A 27,263-nucleotide genomic window follows, 5' to 3' on the forward strand; every position below is an offset into this window, starting at 1 on the left:
TTTGTGAGTTCCTGTTCAAACATGAGTTTGAAAGTCTGAGAGGCAATATAGCAGAGTGACCAAGAGCATAAATCTGGAACCAGGTTCAAATTTTACCTCTGCTCCTTACTAGCTCTGCGGTCTCAGGAAAGTGATTTAACTTTGCTGTGTGTCAGTCACTGCATTGTGACATGGGACTGATGATAGTACTTATTTCATAGGGTTGTTGTGAGAAGTGAATGAGTTAATACATGTATAGCACCCACATGAGTACCTGGCACATAGTGTGTGGGTCAAGGCAGGCTAGTTATGCTGTAGTAACAACTGCAAAATCTCAGCTGTGTGAAACAATAAAGGTTTATTTCTCACTCAAGCCACATATTCATCACAGATTGGAAGGGGGGCATTGATCACCCTAACTCACTCAGGGACTTAGGCTGATGGAAGCTCAATTTGACACATGCTTCCATGATCACCAAGGCAGGAAAGGGGGATGTGGCAGACCAGGTGCTGGCTCTCAAAATTTCTTCTATCTGCATTTCATTTGGTAAAAATAGTCACGCGGTCACCCCTAACTTCAAAGGGGCAAGGACCATGTGTCTAGGGAGGAGAACCAGAAATATTTGGTGAAAACCACTAATAATTACCATGGTTACCTATTATAATTTGACTTTAAAGTGGGTCGAGAACTCTCCTGGCTGGCGTGGCTCAGCGGTTGAGCACTGGCCCATGAACCAGGAGATCACAGTTTGATTCCTGGTCAGGGCACATGCCCCGGTTGTGGGCTCAATCCCCAGGCTGGGACGTGCAGGAGGCAGCTGATCAATGACTCTCTCTCATCATTGATGTTTCTGTCTCTCTCTCCCTCTTCCTTCCTCTCTTTGAAATAAATAAAAACATAGTTTTTTAAAAAGATTTTTTTAAAGTGAAAAAAAAAAAGACTACTTTCATGGGGAGTAGGGCTTCTTTAACAGGTCAGAGGATTCAGGTAAATCTGGGAGTTCAAGATTTTTAGGTAGAACCATCCAAGTGTCTACATCCCAGTTCCTAGACCCCTGACTCTAGTGGCTCTGACACCCTATGATTAAATGCTGGGCCCAATTTTCAATATGTCCTCCCACAACTGTAGGAGATTAAGGTCTCTTTAAACAGTCCCAAGGAACTCTTTGGTCTTGGCCACAGAAGCAAGATGAGATAGGGAATATCATCATTCGGAAAGTGTCACAATAAGACACACACGGTGCCACTGTGGCTCTAAGGCACACTACCCTTAGAAGTCTGCCTGTGCAAATGAGGCTACCCTGCCAAGCAGAAGACAAAGTGTAACTGCAGTGCCAATGCTAAGTGACGAAATACCACCGGGACTGGTCAAATGAGGCACCTGAAAATTACACACCGCAGATTCAGGTATGGCTCTGCATAGGACCAACACCTGGGTGCTGGCTGCAGCACCCAGTTCATCTGAAGGATTTCAGTGAGTAGTCCTACAATAAATGTTCTGGTTTAAAAAAACAAAGAGGCAAAACAACCCCACCACAGTTCCAAAGAAGTTTCTGGCTTTCACCCCATGCCCTATATGTTAGGTGGCTAAATGGGGCCTGTCGTTCTTTTTCTTCAAGGTTCTCTGGACACTTAGCAAAAGAAGTTAACTCCACAATCCTTATAATTATCTTTAATCACATTTCATTCAACTTCTATTGCATGACCTAGTGTTTCCCCTTCCACTTGTATCTTATCTCAATTCACAACAGGTAATAGTCTTAGTGATTACAATGATACAGCCCCCCAGGAGCTATCACCCTCTAGTTACTAATGCGACAATCGGGTCCTTGTTGCCAAATGACCGGAAAGGTTGTCTAGTTCCAGAATCTCATCCTGTGGGGTGGCTTTCTAGAGACACTTCTAGTTGGCTTCTCTCGAACACAGAGCCTAAGACAAAGACCTATTAGACAGAGGCATTTAGTTGGGAAGTTATCCCAGGAGTATGGTAGCAGGAAGAGTAAGACAGAGAAGAAGGAAAAGCCAATACTGAAGTGTATTATCAAGGTCACACCTTGACTGTATGTGTCTTCCCAGGGTTGCCATTCCGATGGTTCCTGTGTCCCTTTGGATGAGGTGTCTCTGGGTTATTAATACCCATTTCACCTCCACTTCTCAACTCTACTGAAGAAGCAGAATTTAGCAGTTTAGAATCTGCTTGGGATGGGATGCTGTTAGCAGGGGGTGAGGGAATTGGTAATTGAACTTCCAGGGAATTCAGCTCTGGCTGAAATTAGAGGCTGCTGAGGATATGGGCCATAGGGTGCCAGAGGAGTTCACGACACCATATGAACATTTGCTGGCTCCCCTCCTAGGGCCTTAGGAGCTCTGGCCAGCGAGGGGCTCTAAAGCTTAAACTTTTAGCTTTAGGATTAATCTACCCCTTTCTCCTGCAGAGGTTACTGGTAGGCGAGTCCTTAGAATAGAAAGAGTTTGTGCATCTGTATTTGGGAGCAACAAAGAGGAAGCTGGTCTCATTCTCAGGTCAAGTTCGGGGCCTGGGGAGGAAAAGATTCCCCCAGGGTGAGATGCGCACTGGCAGCAAGTGTGGAAGAGAAAAGGGGAAGCAGGGTGGAGACGCGCTAGAAGCAAAGCCGTGGAGTGGTGGGCGGCCCCGGGGAGACGCGGAGCAGGGGTGGGAGAATGGCTTCCAGGCTGAAAAACCGGGAGAGGGGAGCTCTACTCAGAAAAAAATAAGGAGGGTAGGGTAGAAGAAGTGCAGCTTCAGTCTAATAAAGGAGCAAGTTGACTTATTTTTTGCAAAAATTGCACCCAGGTAAAGGAGAGCTGTAGTCGAGGTGTGTCGTCTGGGCGTTAGCAGTGCCGCCCTCACTGCACTCACTGGACCGTGCTGTGCTGCAGCCCCACGGAGAGGACGTTAACGCGCAAGTTTAGGGTAAACGGGGGTGGTGAAGATAGGAGACTGTAGGCTGGGAGAAATCTCAGACATGGTGGGGTTTCAGAAAAGAAAGAGTCTACGGCGTGGGCCAGTAAACGAGCAACCATGGGAAGGGAAAGGGCTAACGTCAGGGAGGGCACAGAACTGAGACTCAGTATGGGAAGGACGCTCCAGGGACACGAAGTGGGATGGAGACGGGGCCTGAGCCAGGGGCCAAATTCCTCAGTGAATTCAGTGTGTGTGTGGGGGGGAGGGAGTGACCTGGAGGCCAAGGACCATGACGATAAAGATGTCTGAACTGAGTATTGAAGAGTGAGGGTGATGGAGAAGAGTTAACCGGGCAAGGAGGAAGGGCTTCCAGGCAGAGGGGAAAGCGCAGAGGCAGGCAGGGACGTGGAGGCCAGGGACAGGTCAGATCACGACAACCACGCCTGCTAGGAGTCTGGATTGTCCTCGAGGAGATGAGGACCTGCTCATTCCTCCTCTTCATCTCCAGTACTCATAATGTTGGGGTGTCTTAGAGATCATTTTTTTGAGACAGTCTGAGCCTCTCTTAAACAGATGGAAATGCTCTTCGGTTATTTATTTATTTATTTATTTATTTATTTAGCTAATCCTCATGCAAGGATATTTTTTCCATTGATTTTTCTCTTTAAATATGTCTTTATTGATTTCAGAGAGAGGGAGAGAGAGGGAGAGAGAGAGAGAGAAACATCAATTATGAGTCATTGATCGGCTGCCTCCTGCAGGTCCCCTACTGGGGATCAAGCCCGAGTCCCGTGCACGTGCCCTGATTGGGATTCAAAGCAAATCACCTGGATCATAGGTCGATGCTCAACCTCTGAGCAACACCGGCTGGGCTCCATTGATTTTTAGAGAGTGGAAGGGAGGTAGGAAGGGAGAGGAGGGGGAGAGAGAGAGAAACATTGATGTGAGAGAAACACATTGATTGCTTGTCTCTTGTACTCACCCTGACTGGGGCTGGGGATGGAACCTGCAACTCAGGTACTTGACCTTGACCGGGAATCAAACCAGAGACCCTTCAGTGCACGGCTGACGCTCTAACCACTGCGTCACACCAGCCAGGGATCTCAGTTATTTTTTAAGCCTCTCCTAGATATGTGTAAAGTTTCTCTTCAGGCACTCCCCAAAGAGCTCCACTCTGCACCTGCTAGTGAAACTGGAAAGCAAGGAGCTCCGCTCTGGACCTGCATGAAGGACCCAGCCCTGCGTTAGCCAGACCCTGGCAGCAGTTCCCGGAGCCATATTCTTCATTAGCGTGTGTTGCCTTGATGCATCAAGCTCCCTCTCTTTCTCCTTTCTCTCCACTTTATCCTTAGTAAACTTCCTCTCTTGATTTTATTTTATTTATTATTATTGTTTCAATCTCCACCCGAGGATATTTTTTCCATTGCTTTTCAGAGAGAGTGGAACGGAAGAGAGAGGGGGAGAGATTAAATATATCGATTGGTTGCCTGCACTCGACCAGGATGAACCTGCGATGGAGGTACATGCCCTTGGCCGGAATCGAACCTGGGACCCTCCAGTCTGTAGGCCAACGCTCTAACCACTGAGCCAAACCAGCTAGGGCTAAACCGCCTCTCTTGATTTCTATCTTGAGGAGGGGCAAGAACCCCTTTGTCAGTTACCTTTTCATCTGTTCTCTACCTGCCTTCATTCTTTCATCCACTCTCCATGCTGACAACTCCCATATTTACATCTTCAGACACATATATTTGTTCAAAGCTGCAAACAGGTGGGGAAGGAAACTGGTTGCTGGGATTTACCCACCTGGGTCTGGTTTTCAGGTTCATAAGTTTGAAAACTATTTTATCAGTTCTCTATTCTCCTCCTCCTCATTAGATAATAGTGTTGAACAAACTCAAAAAGAGTTTGGAGGCTTTGGCTTGAAATAAATGACAAAAATTTAAGAAAGGGTTTAGGGTTTGCAAGGTGGAAACACAACGAGGCAATATCCAGAGCATTTTGAAGAAGAAAGAAAAGCTTATAGAGTTCTTATAATAAAAAGTACATTCTCGAGAAGAATCAGTCCTGCAATCTTAGCCTCTGGATTGGTTTGAGATGGGAATATTCTACATGGCTGGTGGTCAGGATCCTGGGTATCAGGTGGTCTGGATATGTGAACATTCTTTCCTTAGTCCAGGGGGTAATCAGAGAGTTACCTGGAGGTGTGATGTACATCCAGGCATTATTGACAGGACTGGAAAGTTCAAAAGTTTAAGTTTCCAAGCTAGTTAAAACAAGAATAGAATAATTTCCTCATGCCTCAGCCTGCTTAATTTTAGTAATTTTTAGCAGCTTACTATAGTGATTCCATTTTACTTCTTCACTCTTTCCTCAGCGGAAAATCAGCTTGTATAAACTAAATATATACAGGCTTGTGGGTAAGCGAAAAATCAATTTATTAACTTACAGGGACAGACAGACATTTATTGATTTATATATTTTGCCTGTTTGCTGTTTTTAAAAACTTATTGGTTTGATTATAAAAATAATGCATGTTCAGGTACGCGCTCCCTCCTGGGAGCATGCCTTCGCCTTTCCCTTGCCCCTCTTCTTCCCCCACAGGCGTACATCTCCTAAGCTCTAAGGCACCCCAGAGGCTTGCAACCAGGGGAGCAATGGGTAGGGGCAGCTCACCCAGGGCTAACCCCCAGCCCTCTCCCCAGGGCCTCCTTTTCTCTGACTTTCCAGTGGGCTGACAGCAGCCCCACTTTGGCTCACTTCTTTCACTGACTTATTTCTCAATGAGCCAAAGCAGCCCCACCCAGGTTCATTTCTTTCCTGTACTCTTTCTAGAGAGCCAAAGCAGCCCTGCCTGCGCTCTCCTGTTGCTTCTTCTGTCCCAAGCCCTTCCTTGTTTCACTGTCCCTGCTTTAATAAATGTATTCTCAAAATAATAATGATGATGATATGATGCATGTTCGTCATAGATTTTAAGAAATCATTAAAGTATGAAAAACAAAATGGAAATCATCTCTATCATTTCAATAATAACCGATAGTTCCTCACATCTGTATTTGTGTGGAGATCATGCTGCATCCTACTTTCTCCTATTTTTATATTGTAAGCAGTTGGGGGAAGGCCCTTCGACCTTGGCAGTTCCTAGAATGTATTTTATTTTTACTGTCCTGGGGATCCCATTTCCAGTATTAAGGTCCACTCTCAGAAACTTGCTTAGGTGAGCATCAAATTAGAGCAAAAGTGAAAAATAATTTAATAAACCTGGGAACTTTAGGGACAACTGTATCCAGGCTAGGTTCCTGGGGCCATAAACCCCCTCCCCTCGCATTTCCGGCCCCCAGGGTCGGGCGTTGGGGCCCAGGGTCCAGGCTCGGGCCTAGTTCCCGGGCCCGCGTCCCGGCGGGAGGGACCCACCAGGCAGCAGAGAGGCGCCGCCTGGGCTCACGGGGCGTCCCGCAGGCAAAAGCAAGCGAAGGGGTCTCAGGCCGGCCTCTTGGAAGAAACGGGTCGAGGTGGGAGTTGGGGAAAACCTGGCCATTTTCCGGGGTCTCGCTGCGGCCTGCGGCCTCGGACCCGCCGCCAGGGGCGGCGCAGGGGGGCAGGCCGGGAGCGGGGGGCGCCCCGGCGGGCGGGCGGGGCTGGCGCGGAGCCGGGACCCCCCGCTTCCGCGTGGGAGGCTCGGGGTCCCCGCGGGCTTCACCCCACCGCAGCCCTCGGGCGGATGGGGCGAGCCCTCCGCGGGGTCCCACCTCCCGCGTCTCCTCCCGGCCCGGCGTCGCCTTAACCCAAAATCTCGCGGGAGGCCGCAGGCCCCGCCCCCGCCCGCCCTGCCCCGCCCTCGCCCGCCCTGCCCCGCCCTCGCTCCGGCCCCGCGGCCGCTACTTCAGCGGCCAGCGGCCGGCCCTCGTGGAAACCATGGCCGGGCGGCTGGCGGGAACCTGGGCCGTGCTCGGCCCGCTCCTCTGGGGGTGTGGGCTGGCGCTGGAGGGGGGGATGCTGTACCCCAGGGAGAGCGTGTCGCGGGAGTGCAAGGAGCTCGACGGGCTCTGGAAATTCCGCGCCGACTTCTCCGAGAACCGGCGCCAGGGCTTCGAGGAGCAGTGGTACCGGACGCCGCTGCGGGAGGTGCGGGGCCTGGGCAGGGAAGTTCCCAGAAGCCGGGCGGGGGGCGCTGGGAGCCGAGCCCTGGGAGCTGCGGGCCGGGGGGGGGGGTAAAGGTAACGGGCTTGGAGGCGTCGGGGTGGGGGGTTGAAGGGGCTGGGGGGGGTCTGCGAGCGCGGAAGGAGGATAAAGGCGGAGGGCGGAGGGCGGGCCCGGGGGCGAGCGTCAGTGCGGCGGCCGCCCACTCTCCGCGGGCGGGGAAGGGTCCTGGGGAGCGGGGTGCGGCCCGGGCCGGGCGGGGGCCGCGGGAGGAGGGCAGGCGTTGGGCATCTTGGGACCAGCTCTGCGCCGGCCGCAGGCGCCGCGGTTCCAGGTTCGCGGAGACGTCGGGGCGCGGGGCTGGCGCAGGGCTGTGCGCCCCTGGGCCGCTCGCCTTTCCCAGATCCTCTTTTTTTGGTGGTTGCTGCCCAGCCCTCAGCGGGGGAGGAGAAAAGGAAGTGGTCTGCGGCGCATGGCCAGCCTTCCTCCTGCGGTGGTCAGTTAGTCGATCATCTTTCTCTCAGTCAGGGCCTGGGCTCTGCCGACCCTTTGCGGTTCACGCAGCCTGAGTTGTGGTCCTGGGCTCACTTCTTTCAGGGGAGATCTTGGTGCTGGTTGCCTTGAGAAAGAACTTCTGGCTCCACCAGTCCTTAGACATATAAACCATCCTGGCGGTCGACGCCTCATCCCCAAGTTATCCATCCATTCAGCCAATATTTATTATGTACCTACTGTGTGCCGGGGCTTGTGCGGGACCCTGGGACTGCAGCTGTGAAGGACAGAGGAAGTCCGCACCTTGGAGGTCCCAAGTCCCACATACAAGATGTCTTTAGGAAAGCCAGGCTGCTCCCAGGTTCACTGAGCTCTCTGCCTCACTCCTGCCTTGCCTGCCACCTGAGGCGTTTAAGGGATTCCCTGCAGGCTCAGGTTCAGCCAGTTCTGCCAGGCTTTCCTGAGGCAGTATCCCGTGGGCCCGGGCCCTAAAAGGCCTTCCCTTACTCCTGAGGTAGTCCCCTGCCCCTGTGGACACTCTTCATAGAGCTGACCACCTGACAGCAGAGACCTATTCACTGTTGTATTCCTAGCATGTAGAACAGTAGTGTAGGTGTTCACTGTACACTATCCAGTGAGTGACTGATGTCTACTTCATGGAGTTGTGAGAATTTTTTTTTTTTATATCTTTATTGATTTCAGAGAGGAAAGCAGAGAGAGAGAGAGAGAGAGAGAGAAACATCAATGATGAGAGTCATTGATCGGCTACCTGCCGCACACCCCCGACTGGGGATGGAGCCCCCAACCCGGGCATGTGCCCTGACCAGGAATTGAACTGTGGCCTGGCAAGGAGTTGTGAGAATTAAATAAGCTCCATAAAAACCATTGTTCAGTTGCTGGCAAAGAATAACAGTGGGGTGGCCTAGAATTCCAGGGTCTGGAGAAGCCTTCTTCCTGCAGGCAGAGTTGCTGGGGGACCTGGCCTCTGAGGAAGGAGGCTGCCCGGGCCCTGCTTTTAGATTCTCAGGTGGTCTGGACCTGATCCTGGCCCTTCTTTCCCCAGACGGGTCCCACCCTGGACATGCCTGTTCCCTCCAGCTTCAACGACATAGGACAGGATGGGCAGCTGCGTAGCTTTGTTGGCTGGGTGTGGTATGAACGGGAGGTGACCCTGCCCCGGCGATGGATCCAGGACCTGAGCATAAGAGTGGTGCTGAGGATTGGCAGCGCCCACTACTATGCCATTGTGGTCAGTGCAGCCAGCAGGGCAAGTGGGCAGGTGCAGCTGCTGAGCACTCATGGGGCTTCCTGGGGGTGTCTGGTTCCCAGCTGTCACCTGACAGCCTGCCTCCTGGGGTGGATGGGGGGAAACACTCATGCCCCACACTGGGGAGGGTTGCCGAATTTCTACTGGAGCTCCATTCCTCCCCTCGGGCTGGTGAGGCAAGTAGAAGCTGGCAGGGCACCTCTGTGTGAGGGACTACCTGAGAGGCAGAGCCCCTTCCTCATATTTTCCTGTGTCTGCAGTGGGTGAATGGGGTCCATGTGACAGAGCATGAGGGGGGCCATCTTCCATTCGAGGCTGACATCAGCAAGCTGGTCCAGAGTGGGCCCATGTCGTCCTGCCGCATTACCATCGCCATCAACAACACACTCACCCCCCACACCCTGCCGCCAGGGAACATCCTCTACAAGACGGATACCTCCAAGTGAGCAGCTCCCTGCTCCCCCACCCTGCCCAGTGGTCTTCCCACTAGGGACAGGGTAGCCTTGGCAGAGGTGAGGTTGAAGGCCTCAGGGCAAGATCCCAGTTGGCCATTTTCCTCCCACTCTAGGTACCCCAGTGGTTACTTTGTCCAGAACACAAACTTTGACTTCTTCAACTATGCGGGACTGCACCGGCCAGTGGTCCTCTATACCACGCCCACCACTTACATTGATGACATCACTGTCACTACCAGCGTGGACCAAGGCACTGGTAAGGGCTTCTGGCAGGATCTGCCCTTGGCCAAACCCAAAGTGGCTCTGTTTTCTGTTTGGAAAGATGCCCCAGGAGAAAGGCTCTTCCAGCATCTCTTAATCTTCACAGGTTCCCGTTTACCTAAGAAGCTAAAATGCAGCCTGTGTAAGCTGGGGAGGGTTTCCAAAATACCCACCTGCTCTGACCTCATTTTATGAGGAAATAGGCCCAATGAGAAATGGGGGTCCCATGTCCCTTCCCTACTGTGCTGGTCTCACTCAATCTCTCCTCACTGCAGATCAAGCTCAACAAATAATTGTTGGTTGGAGTCTCAGGGCCTAAAGGGACTCCTTAGAGTGGTGGCGTCAGATCCTCTTATCTGTATAACCCAGGCCATGTCCTTCCTCCTCTCTTCTCTGATCTCTCTTGTCTCTCACAGGGATGGTGTATTACGAGATTTCTGTCCAGGGTGGTGAACACTTTGAGCTGGAAGTATATCTTCTGGATGAGGAAGGCAAAGTTGTGGCCCAGGGGTCTGGGGCCCAGGGCCCACTGCGTGTGCCCGATGCCCACCTCTGGTGGCCGTACCTGATGCATGAGCATCCTGCCTACCTGTACTCATTGGAGGTAATGGTGGTTAAGACTGGGGCTATGAGAGGCCTTTTGCCCCCTTCCAGTAGCCCTACCTGACTTTAGCAGGGGTGGAGGACAGGTGGGCAGGCAGGCATGGTCCTCTGAACTTCCTAGTCAATTGGACTGAAGTGTTCACAGCTTAAGTTTTTCAGCCCTTGGTGGGGCAGCCCAGATTTGAAGAGCAGGTCCTAGGTGCAAGGTGGGGGGAAGAGTTCCTCCTTGCTAATGGCAGAAGCCTGTGATGTCTCAGTCTTTCTGCTTGTGTCCTAGAGGTGGGCCACTGTGGTTTACAACGGGCCTTCCTACTGATGGGCAGCTGTGTGGGGCTCAGGCCATTGAGGATGCCTCATGCCAGTGCTTGGCTTTCATAGGTGAGGCTGACAGCTGGGCCCTTGTCTGACTTCTACACTCTCCCCGTGGGGATTCGCACTGTGGCTGTCACAAAGAACCAGTTCCTCATTAATGAGAAACCTTTCTATTTCCACGGGGTCAACAAACATGAGGATGCAGACGTGAGTTGGGGCTCCTGGGTCCCTGTGGGGGCTGTTTCTCATCTTTACGTTCCCTATGCACCAGAAGTGGTTGAAGGCAACTCAGAGCTGTTAAGCTAACAGCTCAAAACTGCTGCTTGATGGGGCCTGTGCTTGGCTGGATAAAGGGCTGATGGGTCCAACTCTAAAAGGAAGTGCATCTTGGACAGGGACAGGGGTTGGGGGTCACTCTACTCTGCTGTCCCCTAGATCCGAGGGAAGGGCTTTGACTGGGCACTGCTGATGAAGGACTTCAACTTACTTCTCTGGCTTGGTGCCAACGCCTTCCGTACCAGCCACTACCCCTATGCTGAAGAGGTGATGCAGCTCTGTGACCAATATGGGATTGTGGTCATCGATGAGAGCCCTGGCGTGGGCATTACGCAGAGGTGAGTGCCCACTGCCCATGCTACTCAGCCTGACACCTTGGCAGGTAATGACACTCCCTTTTCTCCCCTCCCCATAGCGAGAGCTACAACAACCAGTCTCTGGAGCACCACCTGAAGGTGATGGAGGAGCTGGTGCGCAGGGACAAGAATCACCCGGCCGTCGTGATGTGGTCTGTGGCCAATGAGCCCACTTCCTTCCTAAAACCTGCAGGTTACTACTTCAAGTGAGTGCCTCCTTCTGCCCTGGCCTGGGTCAGGGAAGAGACCCTACCTTCGGCCTGGCTCAGCCTTGGCTGGTGGCCATTGGAGAGCTGAGGTCTCCCTGAGGTGGGTGTGTGCTATTCGAGAACCAGCATCCAGCTCCCAGCCCAGACTTGAGTATATCCAGACCTGGTCAGTTCAGGGGACCAGATCCCTACCCATCTCAGTTGTAATTTCAACCCAGTGAGACTCAGTGTCCTCTTTTCACACCTGAAATGAAATCCAGAGGTAATCTAACCTGTGATATAAAGGAGAGTCATTTATAAAATAATACATGACTGCATGGGCCTGACTCCCTAGAAGACCCAGTGAAGAGGTCTGATGCCTACACCTACGTGTGGAATCCCCTGAAAGCATAGCTCCAAAAGCCGACAGCACAAGCAGGTCCTTCAGTGCCACACATTTCCAAAATGGTGAACACTCTAGGTAAAGTTCCAAACAAAACCAAGTATAATCTTCCCTCACTTTTAATGGTATCTTCATTTCTGAGAAATTTAAAACTTCAAAAAACCCACTTTGTGATGCTTTGGGTTCATCTGTAAAGTGGAAGTTAGGCTTCATAAAACCAGCTTATCTGCCCACATAATTATGAACAGATTTTTCAGCGACATGTTTATTCTAACTATTCTAAAGTTACATTATTGGACAGGACCAGACCATCTAAAGTTCATGGTTCCAGTAGGTCCTCCCTCCTTGCCCCCCCTCACTGCAATGGGAAGAAACACCACTTGGGGGCAGTGTTTCTGCAGTGAGAGTGTCTGGCCCCCTGGGATGTTCCTTGGTTCCTTCTTTTTCTTACAGTCCTGCCTGTTGTAACTTGGCCTGCAGTTCAAGCTCTGCAAGAGGCCATCCAAACACTCCTGAGGCAGGGTGCATGCCAGTTTCACTAGTGCTCTGAGCTGAGCCACGTCTGTAGGAGGCTCTGGGGAGTGACCCACCTGGGCAAGATGACCCACAGCTCTGAACACGCAGCCCCAGAGTGCGTGGGGCACAGGGGTGTGTTGAGCCAGGGCTGGTGGACAGAATTTTTGTTGTGAGGGTGAAAGGAGTTTATGTAGGCTTGGGAACGGGTGCCTGAAGTTCAGGCTTTTTTGAGAGGTGGAAGGAGGGAGATGCATGATTTTTGGAGCAGCCAGGACGGGGCAGGACGTGGATAGAGCTGCCTGGGCTCAGTTAGGCTTTGAAGCTTCCCAGGTGACAAACAGGCCACTTCAGAGAGTGGGTTTGAGACTTGGGGGTAAGGGTTCTTGTTTTGGCCTGTGGAAACCACAGCCTTCAAATGAAAAGAGCAATTATGGGAAGCAGCTGTAAAGAAAACTAGTGGTGAGGAGAGAGGAGAGAAAAATAGGTTTAAACAGTGATTGCTGGTGACCTGTCCCAGGAGACCTCTAACAGGTTCCTCTGTTGCAAAGCCTCTTCTTGCCACCCCTCCTCAGTTAATGTGGTTCAGTATTAATGCCATTTCTTCAGATAGGCTGACACTGACTCCACTGTCAATTATGTGCCCTGTTATTGTCTCTTAGAACCCTCTCTCCTGCTACTATTTATAGTTGCAATTTCTAACATCTGCCAGTGTCTCTGCTCCCCCTCCTCCATGAAGCTATGGTGTAGCTGTTGAAGTCTCTAGCAAGTGCCCCGCACACAGCACACACCCTACCTCCCAGCCCCACTCCCTAATTATTTGTTAAATTAACATCCATCCTAATCCACACTCCATCCATTTCTGTTGTCAAGAGCTTTTTCAGAGATTCAGAACCAAGTTTTTGGCAGTGCCCAGCCCCAAGGACCCAGCTCTGTGTGCCTGCTTTCCTTGTGAGGTTCCCTCTTCAGGGAAGGGGGATAGGATTTGGGGAGAGAGAAGGAATGATGTCAGGGAACATGATCTCAGACTAGAGGAACATGATTGCTTAGAGGTAGGAGGAAAGCAGTGGGTTTGGGGGGGGAAGGTGGGAAGGAGGGTATGAGAGGTGGTTGGTAGCCCTTCCTGGCCTGACAGCAGCCCTGTCTTCTGCCCTCCGCAAACAGGATGCTGATTGCACACACCAAAACCTTGGACCCCACCCGGCCTGTGACCTTTGTGACCAACTCCAACTATGAAGCAGACCTGGGGGTGAGTCTGGGGGTTCCCCAAACCTCTCGTTTTCTCTGCCCTGTTCTCTAGTCCTGCCTTGATGCTCCATTAAACACCATGTATGGTACAGGCCTCCTGACACGGGGCCCGGCTCATTAGGGGAATACCCTGAAGAGCAGGAGCCTCAGCAGCAGGAGGGGAGCTCCTTGGCTGGCAGGAGCAGAAGAACCCTGAGCTGCTAGTCCAGCATTTCTGTACTTGGGCTTTAGGTCAAAGATAACTACCCACTTGTTCACCAGACAGTGTGACTTCCTAAGTCCAAGGAGGCTGGGCACAGGGAGATTTAATATGTTCTCAGTTCAGGTTCTAGGTGCCTCAGTTTACTTTTATGCACCTCAGTTTGTTTTGTTTTAAATATGTCTTTATTGATTTCAGAGGGAGGAAGGGAGAGGGAGAGAGAGATAGAAACATCAATGATGAGAGTCGAGTCGTGGATCGGCTGCCTCCTGCACGCCCCCTGCTGGGGATCGAGCTGCAACCCAGGCATGTGCCCTGACCAGGAATCAAACCTCGATTTCTTGGATCACAGGTTGATGCTCAACGGCTGAGCCATGCCAGCTAGGCTGCACCTCAGTTTATTGTGCTCATAAAGTAGCAAAGGTTTAAGGGAGCCTAAAGTCGTCATTGTCCATTGTTTCTCAAACCTGGCTGATGGTTAGAACCACTAAGATGTCTGGATATTGATTCTGATTTAGTCAGTCGAGGGTGGGAATCTGAGTTGTAAAAAGCTCTTCAATGACTCCAGTCATCAGCCAGCTTTGGGAACCGCCAACTAGATCCAGACTGAGAATCAAAGGGCAGGCTCCCACAGCTAGCTGGACCGATGGCCTCCTTCACTGTGCCCGGGTACAGCAGCCCTCATGAGCCATGTGTTCAGCTGCACCGAAGCTGAAAAACATGGGCACAAAGAAAATGCTCCTCTGGAGAGCTGAAGGCTAGTACTTAGGTGGGAAGTGCTGCAGAAAGAAATTATCTAAGAAAAGAATGGGTGAGAAAACACTCAATACAAATATAAATTGTGAACACTCATTTTAACATGAATGGAAAAGGCTTGTAGCTCTGGGCCCTGGTGCTCCCTTGCCATCTGTCGAGACTGCCCCCTTTAGAGAAGCCTAGAGACTCGTGAAACACCACCAGGGCATAGGCAGCTCCTCGTGCTCTCAGAGCCCAAGCGGCATCTCCCATTCTAGTCACTTATGTGGACAGGGATGCCTGTGCCTGGCCCCAGAAGGCTGTCAGACTCATCTGGCCAGTGTGTGATCCATGTGTATGTGTCCACCCAGAGGTCCCTGCCCCAGCTTCCTCTTCCTGTCTGCATTTCCCCACCACCACCGTTTGGAAAGAGGCTACAGTCACTTGGGAAAGACAGGCCACGTAGTCCTAGCGCAGGCTGTGGGGGCGAGCATGGGCTCAGGTGACTTTAGAGACTAGCCTTTGGCTGCCTGGTCTTTGCTGCTGAGTCCTGAGCTCTGCACTGTTTAGACTTGAGGCAGTCCCGCCCCGTCCTCTTGGCTACCCTGCTAGGAGGGAATTTTCCAGCCGCTTCAGGGCCCACAGCACTAGCTTAGGAACTATGGGGAATCGAGATTCTTTGTGAGGAGAAAAGCTGCATCTGTCCCTCAGTTGGGAACATTTCTCCAAGGCCAGATGAGAGAGGATCAGTAACAGGAGCACTAGCTAGAGTGGGAGAGAATCCAGGCAGGACAGGCCCCGGGCTTCCACTGAGGCCAGCTCCCTGGGCGCCTGCTCTGCCTCAGCCCTTGCCAGTGTCGCGACCAGGTCAGGAGCATCAGTCCAGGAATGTAGACTTGCTGCACTCAGGTGGCTTCTTGACTATATTTCCTATACACATGAGCATCTAAATCATTTTCTGTGTCCCCTCTTCACCTGCTCTTCCAGAAGAGCCCCGAGTCTGAGTCCTAACACTGTTACACAATCTTCTGGCTCATGAACGAGCTTTAACGCTCTTGTCCTAGGCACCGTATGTGGATGTCATCTGTGTGAATAGCTACTACTCCTGGTATCATGACTTCGGGCACCTGGAGGTGATTCAGCTGCAGCTGGCCACCCAGTTTGAGAACTGGTATAGGACCTATCAGAAGCCAGTTATTCAGAGCGAGTATGGAGCTGACGCCATTGCCGGGTTTCACCGTGTAAGTAGTGCAGAACATCCTGTTCGTTTTTCTACTTTCTTGGGCCGTAATGTCACTCATTGCCCCAGGTTAGAAATGTGCCTCATTCCCCATCCCTTACCTGTCCTGATGATCTCCCTCCAGACCCACCCAGCCTGCCCCTCTGTACTCCCGGCTGCCTGCCACTCAGGCCTCCCCTAACTTGCTTGGTCCTCAGAGTCAGCCTCTTTAAAGCCGATTGGCCTCCTTCTGCCTGGAATGCCCTTGTTAGCACCACAGTTGCCAACCAGTGCATTCTTATTCTGTGTTCAGGCCTCAGCTTAGATGTTCCCTCTCTGGTGAGGTTTATCCCACCTTCCCAGCCAGAGGAGGCGTCCCTCTGCTTGGCCGCCGTCTTGCTATTTCTCACTGCACAGTCATCCTTTCTTTTTCTCTCTCCTTGACCAGACTGGGCTCCAGGAGGTAGACTGATTCCTATTTCCCGTTGCTTCCCAAGCACTCAGCAGTGGTCAGCACACAGTGGGTGCTAAACAGTATTTGTTAAGGGAATGAATGGAATCTCGGAGCACATTGTAATCACTAGCTTTTTCTCATTGTTTTGTCCATTCCCTTACCAAAGATATGCTGCTTTGTCTTGTGGGGACATTTTTCATGTGGATTCTTGAACCACAGCCACCCCATGCTCGCCATCACAGCTACTGGGCTTTGTTGGCACACATTTCTTAATTAATACGCTGATTCTTGGTATGTGGAAGAGCTACCCGTATAAACTGTATTATTCTGTCCACTCCCTTAAATTCATCTTGCTTACACAGAGTACCACTTCTACAATCTGGTAAGGAGGGAACTAGCTTATGAAGACAGTGTCTGTGCACATTTAGTCTCCCTCTTTGAAAAGGTGCCAACTCTGAATTTCTAAGAAATTCTTAGAGTCTAGGTTCAGCTGTCTGCTAGAACCTTTGCAGCGATGGAAATGTTTTATATCTGCACTGTCTAAAAGGGTAGCCACTAGCCACATGTGGCCTTTGAGGACTTGAAAAGTGACTAGTGTGACTGAGCTGATTTGGTTTAATTGAGGTTTAAATTTAAATAGCCATGTGTGATAGTATAGACAATGCAGGATCATTTCTATGAAAGCAAGAAAATCTACGTTTTGCCCTGCCTTCAGATTCAACTTTGGAACTAGAACAAAATATGCCTCAATTGTACAGTTTTATTTTCAGTGCATCTTACATAGCATTTCAGTCCTTCTCATTGGAAAAGAAAGGCAAAGGGTTTTGTTCTCTCACAATTGACTGGACTCCTGCATCTTTCAGCATCTAAGATTTGAGCCCCTCCAGATTCCCAAGAGATGAAAACTCAGACCCGAGAACATTTATTTATTTTTAATCCTCACCGGAGGATAATTTTTCCATTTAGAGAAAGTGGAAGGGAGGGAGAGGGGCGGAGAGAGAGAATCAATTGGTTGCCTTCCACACCCACCCGACCTGGGCCTGGGATCGAAACTACAACCCAGGTGCATGCCCTTGACTGGGAATCAAACTTGGGACCCTTTGGTCCACAGGCTGACATTCTAACCACTGAACAAAACCAGCCAGGGCCCCCAAGAACATTTAAAAGATCTTATATCTTAGTACAGGACACACAGGAGCTCTTCACCAATATTGGATGAGTCCATAGATGTTGCCTTCTGCTTTTGTTGTGTGTTGCAGGCCTTAGGAAGCTTTCTGTGGCCTGTCCCAATTAGCTCCTTCAGCCAAACATCCCCAGCTCCCGCCTTGCACCCTCCCCACTCACCCTCCTTACACTTACAAAAGCCTGTGAGGGCAGGGCCACTTACCTTTCTTGGTTATCACTTTATCTCTAATGCCTGCCCTGTAAGCAGATACTAAATGATTATTTGTTGAGTGGATAAATGTGCTAAACAGGAGCTACTACCCAGACCAGACAGAGATGAATCTGAAGTGAGTTAAATCTGAGTCACACTAGTTTTCAAATTATACAGTGGCAGCTACTGAAGACTTGAGCTTTAAATTTATTATTCAAAGACATTTTTACTTCCAGCGTAGTTCAGCTGGTGAAGAGAGATGGAAAAGGTAAAGCAAGTATCAGATTATGTTTATAAAGAAAGTGGTTACTCATTAAGGTTTTTAAAAAAACCTCCTTTTTTGACTCTGGGCTATGTCATACCCTGGCTGTCTCTATACCAGCACCAGCAAGTCCTGCAGTCCCTGCAGCCCACCCTGAGGACAGATATTTCAGTCATCATCACATGGATCTTTATTTTTATCTGACATTTATAATTCTGCCAGTTCTGACTCTTAAATTCTCTTTGCCTTGAATCCCAGGACCCACCTATGATGTTCAGTGAGGAGTACCAGAAAAGTGTGCTAGAGCAGTATCATGTGGTTCTGGATCAAAAACGCAAGGAATATGTGGTTGGAGAGCTCATCTGGAATTTTGCCGATTTTATGACTGACCAGTGTAAGTGGCAGTTTGGTTTATGGAATGTACCGTTTCTGATTTTTTCAGGTTGGCCTTTCAGTTCAGGACATTTGGTGGTAAGAACACTGGAAACAAGAGGGGGAAGCTGATGTAATCCATGTAGGCTACATAGAGTATTTCCTAGGAACAGTCAGTTGCATTTAGCAAGCAGTAATCGCTTACCTGCTTCTCCGGTCATTTTATGATTAAAAAAAAAGCAAATGGGAGATCCTACTATCTTGAGGCACATGGCTAACTTGTCTGTTTCATAACAGTATGAGGAAAAAGTGGGCATTTTGGGATATAGTCATTATTCCAGAGTAGGGCACAAATTTCAATCTGGATTGTAGTTTCCCTGAATACAGGGAATGGTCAGAGCATTTTGAATGTGGCAGTGTTCAGATGTCTTCCAAGAGAATACTGTCTGTGCTCTTTTCTCAAGTGGGGATACATGGGGCTACTCCAGATCACTAGTTTCTTGATATACCATAAACTCAGGATGGCAATTTGGGGCGTGGGGAAGGATTTGGTAGTAGTGGGAATTACACTACATTACTTATGGGGAAAAACAGGTCTTTGGAAGGTTAAAGTTTAATTAAAAATTAGAAATGGAAAGAGGTAAACAGAAGAAAGAATGAGAACATGAGCCTTTACTCTGCTTGGCTTCTGGAAATACTGTGGATGGCAGTGTAGTTTCCTGAAGAGGTGCACCTGCTTTGTGTAGTGAGAAGTTAGCTTTGTGACCTTGGACAAGTGACCTAACTTTCATATACCTGTAAAGGGGATAGTGCCCACCACCTCTGCAGGTTGATGTAGGGATTCCATTTGATGGAGTGCTTGGTACAGTGCCTGGCATTTGCTTACCATGGAAGAAATTACTGTTGTCTTGAACTTCTTGGTGGGAAAGACCTACTTTTGGTTTCATGGAAGCGGTGGTTTCACGAGGCCTGGAGAGAGGTTGTGCTGAGAGCACAGGCTGTCGCCACCTCTGCTCCCTTTCCAGCTTCAAGCTCTGGCAGACCACCCACCAGGAGTGGGGACCCAGCTGGAAGGCCACTGGGACAACTTTGACATCTATAGTAGATCCTACCTAGGCACCTTTGGCTGGTCAGGACTCTAGCTACCACTAGGAGAGTCATCTTTCTAAGGGTAACTTTTCATCTCAGCCCCCTCCACTTACCAGGCAGCTGGGTACCCTAATGTTTTAGACCTTAGTTTGCAAGTAAAAGATAAACAATTTTGGATAGTTTTCCATAACAGGTGAAAAATTAACACCAGAATGCTGAGGTGTTTTGGGGAGCAGTAGTAGTTAAATCTTTGACCTATTAAGCGGCCATGTCAGACCGAACAGCCCTAAACTACAAGAGGGTATTTTACTTAAAGTCCAGCTGTGCTCCAGCTTGGCCCATCAGAAGTCATCTTTTGCCTTGTTTTTTAGCACCATGGAGAGCAATGGGGAATAGAAAGGGGGTCTTCACTCGCCAGAGACAACCTAAAGGTGCAGCGTTCCTTTTGCGAGAGAGATACTGGAAAATTGCCAACGAAACTGCGTACCACCTGTCAGCTGTGAAGTCACGGTACATGAGGAAGACCCTGTTGACTTTGTAAAGCAAGAACTACCTCTTGACTGATACCAGCTGTCAGCGCCTCCTTCCCAGGTGAGGGCCAACGTCTACAGCCGGCAGAGAAAGTGCCTCCTGGACTGTGTGTGGAAAGTTTCCGGTCTGGATTTTGTAGTCATTTGCTAGAAGGGAACATTAGAAGTGAAAATAAAGGCTTTTGTAGTCTGTGAACTAAGAATTGGCTTAGAAGCTACCATTCCATAAATTGATGATTTGTACTTCCGAAAAGCATCTGAAATAATTTTTGTGTCAAGTTGTCCGCATAGCCTTCACTGGGTATGGACTTGCGAGAGCGTTGGCTTCACCACGCACACCGTGTTCAGAGCTGCTGGTTCCAGGCTGTGCCTCACAGGAATAGCCCTGCTGCCTTAGGGCCACCCTGTGCCTGTACCAAACCAGGCCAGTAAAAGACAACGGCTGTAAAACTCCGCAGATGAGCTGAAGTCCCAACAATTCACAGAAAGTGATTATCATGCAGGAACAACGTCCATGTCCTAGTATCCACAGTTGAGTTCAGTCTGAATTGGAAGGGAGATCAGAGGTTACCAGTTCTTCCAGGACATTGTCATCCTCAGTCATAGTCTAGTCCTCACAGAAGTGGAGATGGGCCTAAAAGCCCATTGACCTCATCATTGATCCCACTGATTCGTGGGAGACCTCTGAACAGGCTGGGCCTGTGGACAAGTACAGTGGGCCCTTGAACATGGGTTTGAACTGCGTGGGTCCACTTTATACTGACCATGCAGTTCAAACCGCGTTGCCCAAGGCTCAGCCCCGCAGTTGGGACTGAGTGTGCAGAGAGGGCTACTGTAGTTACATGTGGATTCATGCTACATGAGGTTGGCCCCCTAAGCCCCGCGTTGTTCGAGGGTCATCTGTACTCCCAGCTCTCAGATGGTGGTCTTTCCTTACAGAATTGTCTCTCTTCTTCATCGGCTCCTTTAAGGCAAGTAAGGTACATTACTCCTAAAATTTCAGTATTCATCTGTCCTGGTTTAAAGCTGAATGCTTTGGAAAAATACTCCTTATTGGTGTCTAATCAAATGGAGGACCGTACACCAATACAGTTCTTCATACAGAACTGGATTCACTTCCCTTGTAGTTGACTTCACGTGTGAACACCCCCCCTTTCACTCCCTTCCCAAGCTCTATGACAGGAACAGTCAAGGTAATTTGACCTCATTTTAGTGCCATCTTTAGACCATTTTTAAGAAATGCAAGCGTAGTCAGTTCAAATAACAAATTAGGAATTCTAGGGGTAACATTTTTTTTTTCCAACTGAATTTAAGTTCGTTGAAGGAATCAAGTTTTATGTTCTGGTTTAAGGTCAAGGAATAATATATAAAACTCTTTAGTTGACAAACATTAAAAAAATATTAAACATAACAGATATACTTAAATGTTTTACAAACTGGGGGTAAGGCCCATTTCTTTTTCTTTTTTTAAATCTTAGAGCAGAGGCGTTTATAGCTTTATTGGACATTTTGTTTCCTCTCAGCCACAAAGAAAAGGACCCAAACAAAAGTCCGTACATTTTCTTGTATAACTTAAAACAGATTTAACTTTCAGAGTTTTCCACTAAACAGTACCTGGGAATCACAGCTAAGGAGTATATAATTCTATATAACGTATTACAGATTTTAAAAAGTGTGTTAAGACTTAAAATTTAAAAAATAGTCAATTCTGATAATGAGTTAATAACCTCTGTATTTTTTAAAATAGAACAATCCATTCAACTTAACATTTAGTACAACTTCAGTGCTACTAGAGATTGATTCTTTTTTTTGAAGACCCACAGTCCTCCAAACTGTCATAGTGTTTTGGACTCACCTCTGAAAAACATGGGAGAGGTGGCTAATTCTTTGATCTGCGTCTGTCTTCCCCCCAAGTATAATACCCTGGTCAGAGAATTATGGCTCTGGGATTTCAGGGGTGACCTCCCTCCGGACTATTCAGAGAGGGGCAAGAGGCTAACTCACATAAAACAGCTTTGTACCAAACCCCTGATAACAAATGGAATAAATACCCACCTGCTTATGGTGGGGTACCAGTACCCAGCACAGTGCCTTGTGGGTAGGAAATGTTTAGTAAATGAACACCTTCTTAGCTCGGTGTCCCACCCTTTTGTACCAAAGGCATAAAACAGCAAACCTGGTATTTGCTGCCCACCTATCAGGGATTTTATTCTTTAACAAAGATGAAGGCAAAATAATGAATTAGATCTTCAAGTCTTTTAGCCTTTTGTTTTCTAAAAGCCAAAACAGACCATTGCCCTTTTACGTTTGCCCTTCAACACTGCCATTCACTGCAAATTCAGCCCTAGTGTTCTACTTTCAGAGTTTAAGACTGTTTATTGTTTACTGTCCACTTTCTAATGACACGCGGGAGAACATGATTTTCACTGGAGATGCCTCCAAATTACAGACGGTATGCTGCTTTTTGGGTTTTCCTGCAGGTAGACAATGACACTTAGGTAAACTCCTGCTACACTTCAGTTCTTGGATCGAAGTATTTTTGTCTCCCCTGGTCCAGGCGTCCCACTTTTGATGCCTTATCACCATCACTTCTAAGCAGAGTTTTAAGGCTCATCTGACTTGCAGACTTTTAGTCACCCTTTATTATCTGTTTTCTGAAATGAATGTCCAACTCAAGGAAGAGGAAACGGCTAAATTCTGAAAAGATGGTTTCAGACTATACTTCCCATGCTGCCCTTTATGTAAAAGGGCCTGTATCCTTGCAAAGAACATTCCAGTGATCAACACAAACGATGTATCTATGACACCCATTTCTTAAGTCCTGAGGTTCTAGCACAGAACAATTCGTTCTATTCAATAAAACACGGCTGAATTATATTTCAAATGGGTGCATCTTTCTTGCAGATGTTACTTTTGTAGAAAACTAAAAATGGAGTATTCAGGGTGAGCTAAAGCAGTGGGAAAACAGCTGATGAATACATTCTTTGTGCTTACAGAACTGTAAGCAACACTTTTTTCATTAATTCTTGATAACCACATACCCCATAAACTTACAGAAACTCCAGGAACCAGAATCTCTAAGAGTTCTGCTTGTGTCTTTTGTACGTTACATATGATTTAAGAGAAAAAGAATCAACTCAGTACACCCGTAGACATGAGGCTCCACATGGGGGTACTTCCAGAATGGTTTCTAAGAGTGGCTTTGTTTCAGCTTCCTTTTTGAATGTGACACTGCGGTACAAGAATGATGGCAGCAGAGCTTCCACAGGTAACATCTACATTTATTTTATACCAAAAAAGTTATGTGCAACAAATAAACATTCTTACATATTTACATTTGTTTTTACCAGTTAGCAAAACTGTGTCCTAATCTCTGATAAAGAATATTCCTATCTATATTAAAGGGGAAGTCTGCCCAGTGAACCCCAGTTTAAATGAATGCTTACTCTGGAGTTTAAAGCACTAGTAATAAATATTTTTGATGGAACATACTCTACAGATCATATACCTCATACTTAGGCCATGCGTAATACAGTTTTATAACAAAACATTTCACCTCTTCTGGGTTAATTTGTCAAAAATGTTTAAGTGGCCTGGACTCCCCCCCACACACCCCTTTTGTTTTATCGAAGGGTAGTTCTCATAAGTGAAGAATCATAAGTGCTGCCTAACATGTTTGAATAGAGAGATGTTTTACCAGTGTTTGCATGTTGGGGGAAAACACATGAGGACAAGGCTGCACATTAGGTGCTCCTTCCCAAACAGGTTACCAAAAAAGGTAGTGGGTTTCTTGTTGGCATCTATTTAACACTGATGCCACTGATTTTCAAGATCTGTCGGCAGTGCCTGGTATCAAGCAGTGGTACCAATCTAAGTTACTAAGTAATTGCTGAAGGTAACTGCACTTTTGCTGACAGTCTTTAAAGTAAATATAAATGAAATAAAAGCAAACTAACGCCAACAAATCATTTTCATTTCACTGTAGTCTTGGTCCTCTATCCTACCTAGTAGGTCCAAAGATCTCTTGTACCAAAAGATCTTTGTCTCTTTGAATGAAAATAGTCAATGCTTTTGCCTCTTTAAAAGTTAAGGAGAGGCTACATACATCAAGTAAAAGTAATTCCTGGCACACAGCTAGTTAAACCTGAGTTATTTCACAAGTTTACCCTCACTGACAGCAACTAGCTGCAACAAAAAACCAAATGAAGTTCTCCAAACCACCTAGACTCCCTAGGATTTATCATGTAACCACAACTTATTTCTTCAAATGATGTGACTATCAAGTTAATAAGAGGCTTCATTTGTTACGAATCATTTCAAAAAACAAGCAGCATGGAATTACTGGCAAAAACAAATTCAATTTTTTCCCTAATCTGCTCTTCAATGTTGGTAGCTAGTAATTTTGCAATGTTTAAATATTGTCTAAACTAGTCATACTACTACTCAAATTTTACAACATGGTGTTTTCCTCCTTTTCTGGGGTGCTGTAGAGGATGTGGAGGGGAGCCGAAACCCTTCCAGGGCACAAACACCAAACACCGTAAGTTCTGTTGCTTACTGATACCGGCATTACAATGCTGTTAGTTCAGACAGCACATGGTCATCGCTCAGTGAGAAAAACGTTATTAATTCGGGGTCATAGGAATGTGGCAATTTTTTAATATAACTGAAAGAGTGGTGTTTTCCCCCAGGCTTAGGAAAACAAAGGAAAAACTTGAAGGGTCTGGATGAACATTTTCACATTTTCTCTTTGAGTTGAAGACAAATATTTCCAAGAGGGCAACATCAAGACAAGCTTTAACTATACTCTGCTGATTGGTACAAAATATGATAAAAAAAAAAAAAAAACTTTTAAATTGGGACATGAGGAACTTATTTAGCACAACCAGTGTTATGTATACCACAGAAATCTTAACCGTTAAGCCATTTCCACTGTAGCTTAGAGAAGAGAACCAGTCAACGGCTCGGTGGAACTGGAAGCACTGCTACGGGACCTCATTGTACAGTTCACTTCAACATTAGGACTTGTTTCTCCATAAAACGAGACATCTAACTGATGCTTTCTAGAGTTCTTTAACTACAGAAATAAGAACAATACATACATAATAAAACAGGCATTGAAATATTCACATTCATGGGAAACATCAGCCTGGATGAAATCTGAATTAAGCTCTCTTTTAACAAAACTGGTTTAAACTCACTCATAGTTCATTACAATTCAGACTTTACACCTGCCTTGGACCAGAAGAATACATTGCATCAATTATGACAGTAAGTTGGAAACAGTTGCTGACTCTACACATACGGTTTACAGAGCAGAGCCTGTCCTTTCCTTTCAAAAAGGCAAATAAAGCACTTAAATTACGGTCTATTTTTAACATAGTGATTAATCAAGTTGGAAGCAATACTGCTACTACTTCTCAATTTAACTAATAAAATGATCATACAGAACCTTTAAATAGAATGCAAGTTACCTACTTCATGCTAAGAAAGGAAGGACACTTCTGCCCAAGTTCAACACACAAAATATTTGGTTTGAGATTTAAGACAGAAGGCACTTTTAACATTTTGATATAAGGTGTTAACCATAGAAACATACTGTCACAATTTTATTTGGGTTTATTCAAGTCACTTTTTAAACTTCTGCATTTGTGTGGTTATTAGAGTACTGACAACATTACTGTATTTCACTTTCAGGTATTTCTACCTGTAGTCCTCCCAATTAAGCAAACTGAGCAGTGTGCTCTAAAGTTTACAAATCCAATATTTGACTCTAAAACAATTAAATTAGAATCCGATTAGCTAGTGCAGAAAGAAACGGAGGAAACACACAGAGCTACTCAAGAGCAATCCTACTCTGGAGCAACTGGGTTTATACTGGTTATTTCAAATTCATAATACTGTTTGGTTGACTGGCACCAATGTTAAGGAAAAATATCCGAACAAAAACTTAAATGTTGTAAGAGACTTTACCTTAAAATTCCATATTAATATTTCCAGCTTTTCTCCAAAGAAATGTACCCATTTTCTCATCTTTAGTGTCCTGAAGGCCTTGGACTTGACGGTTTGGTCACATGACTCACTCTGTAAGGTAGAACTGATCCAGTTTTGTGATTACACACAAGTTTGACTTGGATGTCCAAAGAGTTTCTTCCTTGCAGAGGGAGGAGATGAAAGGGAACCGACTACCCTATTATTTTTGCTGTCAATACTGGACCCACAGCTGTCAGTACTTTTCACAAGATGCTCTGTATGCACTTAACTATTTCCACTTTTTCTTCAGTGTTGAGCTGACAATTCTTCATTGCTACACTTCAACTAAACTGTACAGTAAGTTCTGCAGGAATGGATCCAATATTTCTACCTTTATTTACAAATATCACAGAAATGAATTCTAGTTGAATCTATAGGTTTAAATCCATCGGCTAAAAACATATTACATATTGTAAACATGGCAATACTTAATACAGTATCTATTCTAAAATATTTTCATGTCATGATCACATTTGTTATACCTGAAATTGAATTTATACACATTGGAGAATTACTTGCAATGGTTGCTCACTTTACAACTGAGGGCTACATTTTATTATTTCAGAAACATCTTCAAAGTAAAGTTAAAGCTTGTCTTTGATTGGCTCGATGTATGCTTTTTTTTTGTATCCATATTTAAAATGAAGATTGACACAGAAAATACCCTTCTAATTTACAAGATTTTAAAAAATCAGTTTAAGATTCTCAGGGAAAGTGTCTGTTGTGAAGAATAAAAAAAAAATGCTGCAAAATTAACTTAATGGAAAAAGGGACTTCGGACTGTCAGTTAAGAGTTTGTCAGGCTGTCAGTCCTGCTTGGGCTGCAGTTGCCGTTTCCACGCCTCATTCAAGTAAACTAGTCGTTTGTAGTTGATGATAAGAAGTATGAAGTTCAGCACATATGTGATGACACAGATGATGCAAAATTCCTTCAGCACAAAGTACAGAATGTAGGCCAGGTACAAAGACCCTACTACAGACACGATGGAGGATGTCATGAGGATTAAAGCTGCAACTGCACTTGCTGTCATGCCTGCAAGAGAAAGAGACACTTGGCTCAATCAGACCTTGACACTGGAGAAAAAGTTCCTGAGTTAAAAGGTAACCTTTTGTGATATGCTAGTGTCGGAAATACTGATCTTATTGCAAAACACTGAAATTTGAGAACAAAAACTAACAGCCTATTTTGTTAAGATTATGCCGGTTGACTTTGCATACCGGACACCAGTTTTATAGCTGCAATGTTTTTGACTTGTCAGTATTTTAGTTGACATGTTACTTATTTCATAAACTAGCCTTAGTCAAGGCACACAAAGAAAATGTGTAATCTTGCAATCACATGCAATGAAGCTGATTTGTAAAACTGACAGCCCCACCTTTCTTAAAAAATAAAAGGAACTTTAGGACCACAACTTTTCTTCCAAACAGGACACATTTTCCCTGACCATTTCACTACAGACTCCCCACGTGAGATATAAAACTTACTTTCCCATGTTTAGACCAAATTTGTCAAAAAATCCATAATGGGAAATGATTATACCAACATGCTGCTGAAGAAGGAAAAAGCCCCCCCAAAAAA

General features: G+C 47.0%; 2 protein-coding genes across 2 annotated transcripts in view; one reads left to right on the plus strand and one right to left on the minus strand.

Annotated features, from left to right (window-relative positions):
- The first annotated feature begins 6,817 nt into the window (after positions 1 to 6,817).
- GUSB (glucuronidase beta) lies at positions 6,818 to 19,904 on the plus strand. Its single transcript, XM_087815628.1, has 12 exons — positions 6,818 to 7,027; positions 8,598 to 8,783; positions 9,062 to 9,243; positions 9,370 to 9,512; positions 9,934 to 10,121; positions 10,499 to 10,639; positions 10,868 to 11,046; positions 11,124 to 11,270; positions 13,333 to 13,417; positions 15,415 to 15,591; positions 17,919 to 18,054; positions 19,493 to 19,904. The coding sequence occupies exons 1-12, from the start codon at positions 6,818 to 6,820 to the stop codon at positions 19,660 to 19,662; spliced, it is 1,944 nt and encodes a 647-aa protein (XP_087671754.1). The 3' UTR covers positions 19,663 to 19,904.
- A 3,007-nt stretch (positions 19,905 to 22,911) lies between these two features.
- VKORC1L1 (vitamin K epoxide reductase complex subunit 1L1) overlaps positions 22,912 to 27,263 on the minus strand; it is a 68,177-nt gene continuing 63,825 nt past the window's right edge. Inside the window, exon 3 of the mRNA XM_087815629.1 lies at positions 22,912 to 26,717. Within this exon, the coding sequence (XP_087671755.1) occupies positions 26,491 to 26,717 (227 nt within the window). The 3' untranslated portion in view covers positions 22,912 to 26,490. The remainder of the gene's footprint in view (positions 26,718 to 27,263) is intronic.

Source organism: Miniopterus natalensis, chromosome 3 (assembly GCF_054644295.1).
Source record: "Miniopterus natalensis isolate mMinNat1 chromosome 3, mMinNat1.hap1, whole genome shotgun sequence".
Taxonomy (NCBI): Eukaryota; Metazoa; Chordata; class Mammalia; order Chiroptera; family Miniopteridae; genus Miniopterus; species Miniopterus natalensis.